The sequence below is a fragment of the Lissotriton helveticus genome, chromosome 3_2 (assembly GCF_964261635.1).
Source record: "Lissotriton helveticus chromosome 3_2, aLisHel1.1, whole genome shotgun sequence".
NCBI classification, from domain to species: Eukaryota; Metazoa; Chordata; class Amphibia; order Caudata; family Salamandridae; genus Lissotriton; species Lissotriton helveticus.
This window is the reverse complement of record NC_136062.1, coordinates 121625089-121639251: the sequence shown is the minus strand read 5'-3', so window position 1 is coordinate 121639251 and position 14163 is coordinate 121625089. Positions and strand designations below refer to the sequence as shown.

General features: G+C 43.2%; 1 protein-coding gene across 4 annotated transcripts in view; it reads left to right on the top strand.

Annotated features, from left to right (window-relative positions):
- The window catches only part of ZNF280D (zinc finger protein 280D), a 722832-nt gene that overhangs the window by 76528 nt on the left and 632141 nt on the right, over nucleotides 1–14163 (top strand). For all 4 annotated transcript variants that reach the window (XM_078684884.1, XM_078684882.1, XM_078684883.1 and 1 more), the window contains exon 2: nucleotides 751–896. In XM_078684884.1, the coding sequence (XP_078541010.1) occupies nucleotides 758–896 (139 nt within the window). In that variant the 5' untranslated portion in view covers nucleotides 751–757. The remainder of the gene's footprint in view (nucleotides 1–750; nucleotides 897–14163) is intronic.

Genomic DNA, 14163 nt, shown 5'->3' with positions numbered 1-14163 from the left:
TGAGTACTTTGTGTCCCTCATAAATGGGCCACCCAGGAAAGAGAAAATGAAAGGGGCTCTTTACCCAGTTCCGACTTACAAACAGGCAACAACAATAGGCCTACCTGAATGTTCTTTTATTTGATCGTCTGGCTGGTTTTTGAGACCGTGTGACGTTCACTGATAAGCTCTTTTAATCACTGCCAGAGTCCACATGTGAAGACTTTTCAAGCTATGGTTGCCAGACCAAACCGGCTGCATACACTTTGGAAATGAATTCTCCTGTGAGGGGCATGTTTACCTTTCTTTTTTGAGCTCGAACACTGGCCTCAGAAACTATAATGAAATAAACTGTATTTGAAGATAAGAGGTCTTGGAGGATTGGGGGTAAGGGGGATATTAAAAAACTATTTAAATACTATTGCAATCATACGGAATGTGGTCACTGGATAGCATTGCTGTAGACTGTGCCTCGTAAACTACATTTTTCATGTTTTCACATTATTTACATTGGTTTATCTTTTTCCAATAAGACTACAGCAATATAGTGGAAATTCCTTATGTGCATTACATTTAACCCATGACAGCTGCATTGTTTGTAAATTTTTCCGACTCTTTCACCATTTTTACTTTATGAGGATTTTAACCCAGTACAGGCATAGATATGAAGCATGTAAATGGTTACACTTTATTTACTATAAAATAATCCTATGTTTTTGTTGTTTGCAAGTGTAGTAAAGATGCTTAAATAGTGTCATCCTGTTTGTTTAGGTTCACAATGGCTGAACTATTCATGGAGTGCGAAGAAGAAGAGCTGCAACCATGGCAGAGAAAACTGAAGGGAATAGTAATAGAGGATGACGATGATGAGTTAATATTTGTTGGTGAAATTGTCAGTGCCAAGACCGCCAGTACAAGTAATTTTCTTTTTATTGCTATTTGCATAGATTTGCTCGGATTGCTTTGGGCATGATTGTTTTATCAACATATTTTTGTGGTATCTGATTGTGTGATATCGTGCAGTGCAATGTTTGAACCAAAACCAATCTTGGGAACATGTAATACGTTACTTTTTGTAGATCTCCAAAACTCTTTAGGCTTAAGTATTTATAAGCTTAAATGTTTGTATCGATCTGTGCAACAATACATATTCTGGACTCGTTCGTAATGGGAGTTTACTTTAAAAAAAACTCACCTTAGGCTTGTAGGTCTCATTCCGTTGGCTGTTCTGTTAAAAAATCCATAATATGGAAGTATAATTATGTATTTTAGAAACGCAAGTGTAAAATGCTCTGCATACTTTTCTTTCAAGTTTCTTTACAACTATTACACTAAATTGGCATTTGCAATATTCCCTTTTCTGCTTGATGGACACAAGTGATTCACATGGCTGGTCACAGACAACCTTTCCATACAGCTTCCTAGAAGTCTAGAGTGCTTACAAAAACTGGTCATTGGTTTTCCAAAGAAGCGTGTGATTTGTTTTAAAGATTCCTTTCCAGGCGTGGCATCTTGGACTTGGTAAGTGTGCATCTGCTGTGATTTTATTCTTGTACCCCTGACACTTTAAATATCCTAAGGTACTGCGTGTTATCTCTGAAAAGAAACAATTGAGCACGGATGGCAAGCATTCAAAAGAAAAAGAATGCAAGCTTGATTAAGCGCGCCTTTAAAAAAACGTTAGCAGGACCGGCAGAATACAAGCTGACCTTCCAACACAGCCCCAGCCCAGCCAGCTCCAGCCACGGAAGCTGCCGGACGGGCAATATCCCTCAGAGCAGGGCCGGTCCTAGGGTTCATGGGGCCCTGGGCAGAATAGGAAAATGCGAGGCCCCTATAATTTGCATATGATTTAACTTAACAGGAAGTGACATCATAGGAAGTCATTTTAATTGGCCATTAATTATATTGATATTGATATTGAAATTGTTTATAGAGCATGCCAATGTGGTACTGCCATCTGCAGCTGTAACAGTAAATGAAGCTAATTGGGCAACATAGTTGAAAAAAGCCAGGTTTTACGTTTGTTTCTAAAACAGATAGAATTGTACTGGGCTTTAAAAATGCAAAGATGTTTTGTTTCAGAGTTTGCAAGGAATTAGATAAAGCTTCTGCCACACCAGGACTCTTTGTTTATTTTAGGTGTTTCCACTGTTTCCAAGGGGGTTGATCGAAGAGCTCCCCTAGGTGTGTACCATATGAATTTTCTCCAAGGTACTGAGGACCTATGTTGTGAGCAGTATACAGTGCCTTGAAGGCTACTTCCTTTCTAATGGGAAACTAGTGTGGCTCCAACAATACATGTGAGAAAGATTTGAACTTTGGAATTCTCATTAAGAGATGAGCTATTGCGTTTTATAAAATGTGCAGTTTATTCAGAGATCACAGATTATATGGCATTATTGAAGCCTTTTTGCAAGAAGCTACTTACTGAGTTTGGATGCGAGTATAATGGTTAAAAATTAATAATACTTAGAAAATGCATACCTATATTTTACATCTGCATTAAATGATTTACAATGTGTTATTGTTCTATTGAATGGGATAAATGAATTTGATAGGCTAACCGGGCCTCCTGGCACCAAGAGAGCTCCAAAGGAGAGTTGCAGACTTTACTAATGTGGAGAAGGACAGTTTTAAGTGTTTTTGCAAAAGATTGGAGTTACACCATAGTTCAAGAGGGAGAAAGTTCCAGTCTTGCACATCTAAAAAGGAGAAGGATCTGCCTCCAATTAGGGACCTCTAAATTGTTGGTGGCACAGGAGTTTGATTGGCACAGAGTATAGGATTCTGGAAATAACATAAGGAGTGTTGTACAAAGAGAGAACCTTTTTAATAAAGTGCCTAATGATGAATGGATGGTGCCTTGTAGATAGAAGGTTTCAAACCAAAATCCCAGCAGACAGCCTCCTTCACACACATTTGCACAGAATCACACCTGCAATTTGAATACTGTATTGTTGCACTGTGTTCTCTGCAGAGAGGCCGTGTATTGAATGATCATGCATTCTGAACACCTTTTTGATCCCCAGGTAGGCACAGTGAGAAAGGTATACTGCCTTCAGCCTCAAATACAAACCTCTCAATTGTAGCCTGTTATAAACACCTGGATGCAACTCAATACAAAGTGTGCACCATACAAGAGTAATATGCTGTGAAACGAATTACAGAAACACACATCTTGGAAATACCTAAGATTTTTAAGGAATGCAAAATTAAGTGAAGCAAGTGAACTCCAAACAGGAACTAATTTGTTGCCATGTATTACCCTAACATACGTTGTCAGACTGAGACAGGAAATAGGCCCCCGCACCGAAATAAAAGTGGCCCCCATTAGTGAATTAGGCAGCTAGAAAAATGTCTGTATTTGCAAATTATATCAGTTTTTAATTTGTAAAGAAATGCTGTATACGATTTTGTAAGGTATGGAAGACTGCATATATTTGAGTTTGCTGGAAGCAATGTTTGTTTTAAAATATCATGAACATCAACAGTAAAAAAAAACGGCTCACATGACCATAAAGCAGACCTCTAAACATAAAAAAAACAGCCTAAATACTGACCTGACAGATTAGACCGTTGGGCACACACAGCCTGATTTGACAGCCCTATAGGTCAGTCCGACCCTGTAAACGTGTCATACCTCATCATTGTGCAGACACTAGACCAGTTTTTTTAGCAGGTCAGGTTAGTACATGAATTAGGAAAAGATATGGGTCCGTTTCATCTCCGTTCTAATTAATTGCTGGGTCTAAGACACGTAAAGCCTTCCTCCAGCCACTTGTTAACGCTGTTTCTGCTCCTTTGCCTGCACCCCTTGTCTCACTGTCATACGGATCATGTCTGGAAAATGGGTGGACAAACAAATCGATTAATAGGGAAAGACCAGCTGGAGCCAAACCAGGGGTCTGAATTGACCTGAAAAGCCAAAGTATGAGCCGAGAAATCAAAACATTTGGCATGTAAATCAAGCAATAGACCTCTTGTAAAACAAGCATTTGCAATGCAATAGGTCTCGCAGTTGTTAGACTTTGAACCATTGGCATTGTAAATGGCAATGCCTTTTATTTATGTGTTGGTTTTTAAAACGTAAATAAAAGACATTGTCAATTACAATTCCAATAGGTTAAACTCTTGCAAATGCGAGACCTATTGCATTGCAAATGCTTGTTTAACTGATTAGTATATCATAAAGCAAAGTACGTACATGTCGTGAATTACAATGGCGAAAAAACATGAATGAATGAATTGAAATTATAAAAACCACAAGTCCCATAATACCTCGCGTGAAATGAATCCCTCAGCGGGGGCCGAGTACTTTTAAATGTTGAGCGAGCTGATTTGTCGGGGGTAGCTCTCACGCTTTCAGGCATATTAACATGGTCCGTCGGAGCCTTGCTTCCTGTGCGGGGGTGCGTGCGCCCCTCGAGAGGTAATTCTATCCCTTGCCCTTTGATCTGTGCCCTTGTCTACACTGTGAGTAGATGCTTTTTTTTTTACAAAACTTAAAGAAAAATCAACATATGTTTGTGAAAAGTTACAGTGCTGAGCATGAATGAATGACAATTGCGAGACTACGAATACCATGATGCAAATGAATCTAAAGGGGCTGGACCTGCCCAACCTGAAAAAGCGTGTGATCTGCAATTACTTTATATCAATTTCATTTCCTGTGTTGTCATTGGGACATCCTTCAGAGCATTAGATTTAAATATAGCACCCAGAAGCGATCCAGTCTATACAGTGCTCTGTGAAACTAGAAGTTTGCACTTAATGCTAACAAAGCGCACAGGGAAATAAATAAAATGTCATGCAAACTCAACCTCAGCCTCAAGTACCTCTGGCGCTATTACCGGACTGGTGGTCTGAGCGCCTCTTAAGATTTGTGGGCGCTATGTGTGCGGTTGGGGGTCAGGGGTCTGGTTTCAAACACATAAGGGCAGCATTGTAAAGAACAGCAGTGACAGAGTGTCTGAACTGTTTTGTGTGTTGAAAAATTGTCATGTAGCGCTCGTATCTATGCTGCCTGTCTGCCGTTTCAAAGCGCTTTGAGACACTGTAAACATGCAGGCAAGACAGGGCTCGGAGAATACAGCGATAGTGTAATATGTATGCAGGGTAGAGCCCCCCCCTGGGTTCAAAGTGTTCCAGCCAGCAGGATATATTCTAGTTGTCTATCTGTCCACCCCAGCTGTCAACGCGTATTTACAAAACAAGCTCCTGGCATTGGAGGGGGAGGGGAAATGCGGCTCGGGAGCAAATGGTAACGAGCGCGTGAATGGGAATAGCGGCCGTGGGAGGTGGGAGGGGAAGTCGGAGAGTGCGAAGTGCAGGCGGGGGGCGGGAGCGGAGCCTTTGAAGTGTGTGAAGCTCTCGGCAGGCAGGCGGAGCGTTCACGAGACCACATGCACTTCTTGTTTGTAGTGGCTCGGCTTCCTCTTCAGAAAGAATCCAAAGGCAGCTTTGCAAACCCTTGGACTCTCTCAGCTGAGGTCTTAGAGTGAGAGGCATGACGTTTAAACTGCCCACTTCTAATACCAAATGTTTGTGGAAAAATATTTGTTGCTTCTGTGCTCAGAATAGCGCCTATGTGGTGTGAAGCGCTATTTACAACACTCCCCCGATCGCTGAGGCAGAGTGGATAAGTGAGTCATCTGCCATTACCCTAGCCTGGACATTATTGATGATTGAGGAGGGGTATGCACATATGTACTACCGCTGAGTTGTGATTTGGTCCGCCCAGATTAGCACTGCACCACTGTAATCGGTGAGCTGTACTTACAGCACCGCCACTTTAAAACAATATCTTCTCTTTGTCTGGTGCAGCAGCATCGTTTTAAAGTGCTCCGTTCTAGCTCTCTGCTGCAGCCGGCAAGCAGTCTCTCTTCAATTGCGCTTTCTCTTCAAACCCGATGTCGTTTCCTGACAGTGCACACATATCACGCTTGTGAAACAGGCATAAGGCTGATCAGGGAGCTTATGTGGGACGATGGCGCGATTAAGAAGAACAAGACTGCACTGAAAGTGTAAGCGCAACGACGACGAGGCAGCGCTGGAGAGTGTCAGCTCCGATCGTCAACGTAGCACTTGAATGAATAAGGCATGCCTTTGAAGTGAAGCTCTTGGCGCGCTAGAGAAGCGTGAGCCTGGTGGGGGGGCGGCGGGATGCTAGTGAGTGGGAGGGAACGGGCCAAGCGCGCGCTCGAGAAGTCACGGATGAGCAAGGCTGTGTTTGCGCGCGATTAAGGGAAAGGACAGCTGAAAATAATTTAAGACATTGCGCGGCCTGGCAGATGCCAGCTGTAAAGTAAAAAAAAGGTTTTTCTTTCTAATTATTTTGTTTTGCATCAATTGGCGGAGTGAATGCGAGCGAGCGAGGAGGGAAGCCGGATGGGGGTGGGAGAGCCTGGGAGAGCCTGGGGAGTGAATTCGAGCGAGCGAGGAGGGAAGCCGGGTGGGGGTGGGAGAGCCTGGGGAGTGAATTCGAGCGAGCGAGGAGGGAAGCCGGGTGGGGGTGGGAGAGCCTGGGGAGTGAATTCGAGCGAGCGAGGAGGGAAGCCGATTAAGAAGAACAAGACTGCACTGAAAGTGTAAGCGCAACGACGACGAGGCAGCGCTGGGGAGTGTCAGCTCCGATGCGGGAGAGCCAAGGCTTCTGGCGGGGGGAGAAAGGAGGGGCAGCGGAATGGGGAGGAGAAGTGTGGCAGGCAGATGTGCGGCCTGGTGAGGGGGCGGGAAAGCGAGCCTGGTGGGGGCAGGCGGATTAGGGAGATTCTCGTGCTTGTGTGGTCACGTGACCCGCTTTGTGGCCACGTGACCTCACATGCACTGTGAAGAAACGCCAGTGGTTTCACTAGCCGATCAAGCACTATAATTCTCCCCCATTTCCCATTGCTTCGCAATGGAAAAGGACGAGACCTAAAAAACTACAGTAAAGAAAAAAACTACAGTAAAAAAAATGTCAATTTCTTTAACATTTTTTCAATGGGGTACATGAGTGTATATCTCTGCTTAGAATGGCATGTATTATAAATGCTAGTTTTACACTAATTTACAAATATTCATGAACTCCCTTTGTTCTGCTTATAATGCAATTAGTTAATCAAGAATTACAAACCCGTTTGTCATGCTAAAGAACATATTATACATTGATTAACAGTATCGTCTGTTTAATGATATAAAAGTGAGTTTTTGTATTACACACATCCTGAACTGAATTACTTCAAAGTGCTCTGAAATTTGACAGTCATTGACCAGGGCGTGCAGAGACACAAAGTGGTTTACTGAGGATAACACTATTTGGTCAAGTGGATGATCGGTATTTGAGTGCAGGTTTCCTCATCCCTCACTCACTGTGCAGTTCACCTACTGATATCTCCTCCTGTCTCCCAGATACAGGGCAATGTTTTTTGTCTAATTGTTTCAGGAGTTAAATTAGTAAACAAACTTAATAAAATACATGAATCGTGTTAAATAATTCGGATGCAAAAAGTAATAAAAGATGCATAGGAGAAGGCAGGTAATTTTTTTAATGTTAATACCGCTACATTCACCTGACGTAGCAAGCACAATGATTTTCAGAACAGCTCAACACATCATTAAAGGCAATTGCAATAGTTAGCAAAATAAAGGGGTCAGCTTATCTCACAGATAGCTCACAATTTAAGAGCTATCTATAGACGAAATGCAAAGCGAACGTGGCAACAGACAAACTCTGTTTTTAACTTTTAGAAACGTGTTAAAGCTGTAATTCTTGTACAGCAGTATCATTTGAGACTTCCTTATTTATTTACATGTCTGATGCTACAGCAACCCAACGAGCTCTCCTGCTGCTCAGCTGCAGGGCCCTTTCTGATGGGCGCTCCTGATGCTACCCTGTGCATTGAGAAATTGGAGACTGAGTGACCGCCCCACTCACACCTATCTGCCCCCCCCCCTTTTTCTCACCTCTATGCTTCCTTCCCCAATTTTCCCTCATCGTAGGTGAGCAGTTTTCAAGTGACAGGACGTCATTCTATCCTTTGTTGTGCGCCCTGCAGGATATCCTGCTTTTCATTCATACAGGGGCAGGGCGCACTTCACACATAATGGCAGTTTAAGGACCTATGAAATCGCTGCCATCATCATGCAGCTGCAGCGATTAGGCCCTGCGAGAGGGGCCAGCAGGGGAAATGGGTTTAACCTTTAAACTCTTCGGGGGCCCTGGCCTCGAAACACGTCTTTAAAGGTGCGAGGCCCCCCTCCTGCGAGCAGACCGGGGGGCCCTGGGCAGCCGCCCATGCTGCCCATGCCTAGCGCCGGCCCTGAGTGTGCCAGTCTGAGACAGATGCCCTGCTGGACCACTACCACCCCACGATCCACTGAGCATGATTTGAGTGGGATGCGTTCTAGGTAACCATCTTTCCTGTGAAATTTCACCGGGATCGTTATTGAGAGAAACTCAAACTCTATTTCGCTATCGAAAGGTGCTATTAAAAACAGAGTCCAGAAATAATTTAATCGATTTCAAGATCAATTTTAAATCAAAATGCTATCCTAGAGCATATAGTATGAATAGTAACTGGTATAAAGGTAAATGATAAACAATATGGGTACGTTGTGATGCTATCTTAAAGCTACTTTATAACAATCTCTTTATCATCTCCTTCCCGTCTGCTTAACGTGGCACCAAAAGAAGGCTTCTTAGAGTTTCAGAGATGGTTCACACCTGCATACCTCTTCTGAACAATAGAACTAATGTTGAGCAAAGAATCTGTGTCCGCAGGCAGGCATATAAGGCTTCTACGTGAAGGCTGGTTGTGTCTTCCCTGTAGCCGTCAGTAAAGGAAGGTGATAACTGCTCTCTATGACCCTTAGTTTTGAATCTGATACTATGTCCCCCTCTAGCTCATCGCACTCAGTTTATACATGAACATTTTCAGAATAAACAATTGGTAGTAAAGTCCTGGCAGCCTTTCACTTACCGTGCCTAATGTTTAAAAACAATAAACAAGAAGTGAAGCTATCCGCTTTTATAAAAGCTTGTTTCTTACTTAAAAATAAAAATCCATACTGAAAAAAATGAATATTTTCAAGCAGATTCAATTATCATGCTCCAGTGAATAACAACCTAAATAATTGTGCATTTATATGAAACCTGTACCTAAATAGACAGCTTGTATTATCTGAGAAGGGAGCTGCCCAGAGAAGAAAATAGGGTAATTATAATGTGTGCATATCATTGAATTGGGCTTTGCGAATGAGTTGCTTGACACTGTTTGACAACACTGTAGTAGCAATACTATCTTCAGAATGTAGACTAACATTTATGATTTTATTGAATATTAACAAGAATATTTGCCTGGTGCTAAACACCCAGGTCAGTGTAGCTCATGTGGCCATATGATTTCATATTTCTAAGAGTAGAACACAACTGTATAAATATAAAAATCAATCCATCTTTGCTCTTTAATAAATAAAGTCTCTATTTCTATCATAAATTTCTTCAATTTCCAAGATATTTTTGAAATACTCATATCACTATGCTTTATACCACTGTAACAGTCGATCGTATATTAAAGTAGCAGCAGCACATCTTTTGTGACACAATCGCTTCTTCAAGGCTGTTAATAATAATAGTTAAAATTGACCTATGGCCCATATTTATACTCCTTATTAACCTCAGTAGCATAATAACAAGAATGAAAACTTAAATTTACCAAAATTACACATATCACATGTACTGTAGTCAATAAAATTAAGGTATTGTCAATCAGCAATCATTTGTGAACATGGAACTGTTGATTACACGGATTGTAATCAATTGAGAGTAAGGTTGTCCTTTGATATATACTTATTAACATTTTTACAATATTGCTCTTTTGGAATTAGCAGTCAAATTTAAAATATTGAGAGAAAACACAATGCATACCCAATCCCTATATCATCTTAGGATCTGTTAATAGATAAAATGACTAAATATATTTGACTAACATGACTTAGTTGCTCAAGTCTTTCACTACATTCTCTGGTGAGAAGATTCATACTCAAATTTGTATCTTTAAAATTCATTGCTTGGGTTCCTAAAGTATGAGTTAATGGACCAACAACACTAGTACTGCTTGTGCTATCCTAGAATCCAATTGGATATGCAAAAACAAACATACACAAATTTACCCACCTCACCTAGGTTACTTAAATAGTGATGCCTTCTCGCCCTTCACTGATTGTTCCCTTCTACCTTAGCAAATCATCACTTGATTAAGAGACATTAATTATTATTGCTTGTATATCGAAGTTTGTAAATGAAAATGATCATTACTAACATGTGGACACCATTTAGTTCTTAAATGTTGTCTAAACCCCCATGGATATGTGTTGCGTTGACACTTTTTTAACAACCCTCTTAAACACAAATAAATAGAGTTGGAATAAATCAATAATGATCATATGTCTTAATTGACCCAACAGTCCATATCTGAAAGAGACACGTTAGTGATAGATTCCTTACCTTGGAATTTCCCCTAGGTGTTAGACTGGATCCGGAAAGGTTTCGTCAGCAGTACCCCTGAACGTCAGAAGGAGGCGTTGTGCGGCTCCACATCAGTCGTAGGCGTCGTGATCACTGGGATGACGTTAGACTGGGACCTCGCGCGCTGGCGCCAGTTCTTTCTTTTTCCGCCCCAGCAATCGCAGATCCGGAGAGAGCGGATTCCCCCAGTCAATTTTTTATTGAGTTTTTGGGATTTTAGCCTGTCTTTTTTTTAATCTATCGACTCCTTGTGCTGTAGGGATGCCCGGTTTTAAATCTTTCAAAGTTTGTCCCCGCATGATGTCAGTGACAGACCCACAACGCTAGTGTCTCTACTGCCTGGGTCGCGACCATGACTCCACATCGTGCCCCAAGGGACCGGTCGCTGAGCAGCCATCATCGTTCGAAGTCTTCGCACTCGGGGATCAGGTAAGACAAAGAACAAGAAGTCGAAGAAGTGATGTCGCTCTTCGCCTAGCCTGTCGCGCGACATGGCTGAGTGCCACCCGTCAGCCATGGCTCGCCTTTTTGGCCTATTTCGTCATCTGCTCCGGCCCCGACATCGTCAACGGTTCCGGCCTCGGCGCAGCGAGACCCCCATGGATCCATGCATGGATCACAGCCGATGTCGGTTGACCTCGTACGACCTCCACAGACATCTACGGCACCGGCCGGCCACCCTGCCGATGTCGGCCCCGGCGTCAATCCCGACATGGAGACGTGCCGGACTGGTGTTGATTGACCATTTCTCCTTCTTTTCCGCCTGCCCAGCAGGTTACGGAGGACGGGGATGACTGGGAGGGGCCAGAAGACCCTCTTGCAGCGCAATGCGAGTTAGAAACGGACTGGGCAGAGGATTCGGATGACGAAGGTCAACCTGGCGCACTGTCTCCTTTTACCGTGGCTACGGAGGAGGGTGGTACTTATTCAGTGGTGTTGCATAGGGCAACCGAGGCTCTCCACCACAAGCTCCCTACAGTGGACGTTCGGACTAACCTCCTTACAAAAGTGCTTCGGCCGGAGGCTTCCTCTGCGGAATCTCCTCAAACGGAGTTTAATCCGCTGGAGCTTCTTCATGTGTGTAGTTATTTAAAAGTTTTGTTAGAGCATCTGCTTCTGGGAATGTAACCCAGGAATAGAATACCTCTGTTTTGAAATCTTCGTGTACCTCTATCACGAATATTACTACACCTCCTCTGGGTTGTAACCCATGTTTGAGTAGTTTGACTGTAAGTGTTTCTTACTTTGGGTGCAATATGTATTGCATCCGTATCTACCTCACCAGTCCTATTCAGTACCTGGTCTAAATCTCCCTCTTGTTCAACCATTGTGTTTTAGAACACAGGCTAACTTTCCAAGGAAGTTTATGAAAGGTTTTATGCACAATTTGGAGAATATTTCTGTTATAAATGATGACAGGCGGCACACCAGCGTCGTGTAGGTTAGGGTCTTTTATTAAGCAGAGACGTAGAAAACCCAACCATCAGGAACGGGACCAAACGGGCAACTAACCGCCGTTGGACAGAACACTGGACATGTCACAGAGTCAGGAAGCATGAGCTCAGCGCGCGACATAGGCTGAGACACAGAGCGAGCAGGGTGAATATAACACATCTCTTTCCCTTAAACAGAGAATGGAAAAAGGTGCAACAGAACAAATTGGACAAAAGCTTATAGCAACCTTTTGCAAGAGAACAGGTGTGATATCAAGAAAACAACACAGCATTGAATACATTTCATACTCTTGAGAATGCAGGGCCAGGTAATACAGGCCATGTAACCCCACACCCCCCCTTAAACAATCAAAATTAAACGTAGTCTTTTAAATAGGCAGGAGCAACCCTACGGCGAAGAGGTCTGTAAATCCCTTCAGCAACAATATTCTTAGTGATTGGCACTGAACAATCAGGCTTAATCTTTTTCTGGTAAAGTGCCACCCTGCGGAGGTTCCACGTTTGTCCATTCTGCAACTTAACGTAGTTGCCAACTACCGACCTTACTTGGTAGGGCCCTCTAAATTTGTTGAACATCCTCTGATTGCCGCCAGGTTTCACTTTTACCAGGTCCCCTTCAGCTATTTTAGTAGAGACGCATTTTCCCGGGATGTTGCCTCCCACCTTTTTTTTCTCTCTCATGTAGCCAGGTAGGAATTAGTTTCGTACCTGCCGCCCTCCCCCTCATGAGCTCAAAGGGTGTCACGGACATGTTGCTATGGACTGTAGTGCGGTATGCCCACAGCATTTCTTTAATTTCCTTCTGTACCGAACGGCCTGAGGCTAAAGCAAGCTGCATAGTGCCCTTAACAAGTCTATTTACCCTCTCACAAAGTCCATTCCCTTGGGGGTTGTAGAGCGAAGTACGCAAATGCTTTAAGCCCAGAAATACAAAATAATCCTCCATAATGGCAGAGGGAAGCTGTGTGCCATTATCTGTCAAAACCATGGAGGGAATCCCTTCACGCCTAAAAACCTCATCAAGTACCTTGACAGTGGACTCTGCAGTGATACTTTTCATAAAGGCAACCTCCACCCACCTGGAAGTTGAATCCACCAATACCAAAGCGAATTTCTCAGAATCTAATAGGTCATGAAAAGGACCTATGAAGTCAACGCAGACCTTCTGCCACACACCATCGTCAGAAACAATCTTTCCCATGCCATCCTTACTTGCACGAACCTGTAACCTCTTTTCAGACTCCTTGCATAACTGGCATTGTTCAACCCAACTCTTTACCTGTGCATCTACCCCCGGCCACCAGAAGTCAGCTTTGATGCGTTTGCCAGTAAGGGTTTGGCCTAGATGGCCCTCATGCGCCAAAGCAATGATACGGGGTCTAAGGGATACCGGAGGTATATATTTTTCGCCCCGCACAAGAATATACTCTCCCTGTAAAGAAATCTCATCCTGTAACTGAACATAAGGCCTAAGAGCAGGTGAGACCGTACTCTGCCTTGACACCCCTTCCTTGCACATCTTAATTAAACCAACCATGACAAGATCTTTTCTCATTTCCTCCATCCATTCCCGCCTAGATATAGAACTGGGTAAATCACTTTCTAAGTCATCTAAAAACGCGACCACATTCTCAGTCACCAACTCTTTAGGCAGCTCTTTAGTGTCGGGCAATCTAGATAAACAGTCCGCAACACTGTTACACCAACCAGGTAAGTATTCCACATTGCATGTGAAATCTTGGACACTGACAGCAAGTCTCGCTAACCTCCCTGAGCAATTTCTAATTCCCTCAGGGACTAGAACCTTCAACAGAGGCTTGTGGTCCGTTCTGAGCGTGAATGTGATTCCCCATAAATACACTCGAAAATACCGGGTTGCCCATGCAGCCGCCAATGCTTCACGCTCTATGACCGAGTAATTCCTTTCGGTCTCAGTCAGAGAACGCGAAGCGAATGCAACAGTGTTTTCTTTACCACCCCCTTTTTGTGTCAGGACCGCTCCAATACCAACAGAGCTGGCATCGACAGTGAGGATGGTGAAATACGACTGTACAAAACTTGAGAGAATATTAGCATCTAAAATGTTTTGTTTGATCAATAAAAAGGCATTTCTTTGATCTGCACCCCAAGTGAAACCTTTCCCTTTCCGCATGATGATTCGCAAGGGTTCTACCTTTTCTGCAAAGTTTTTAACGAACTTCGCATAGTACTCAACCATGC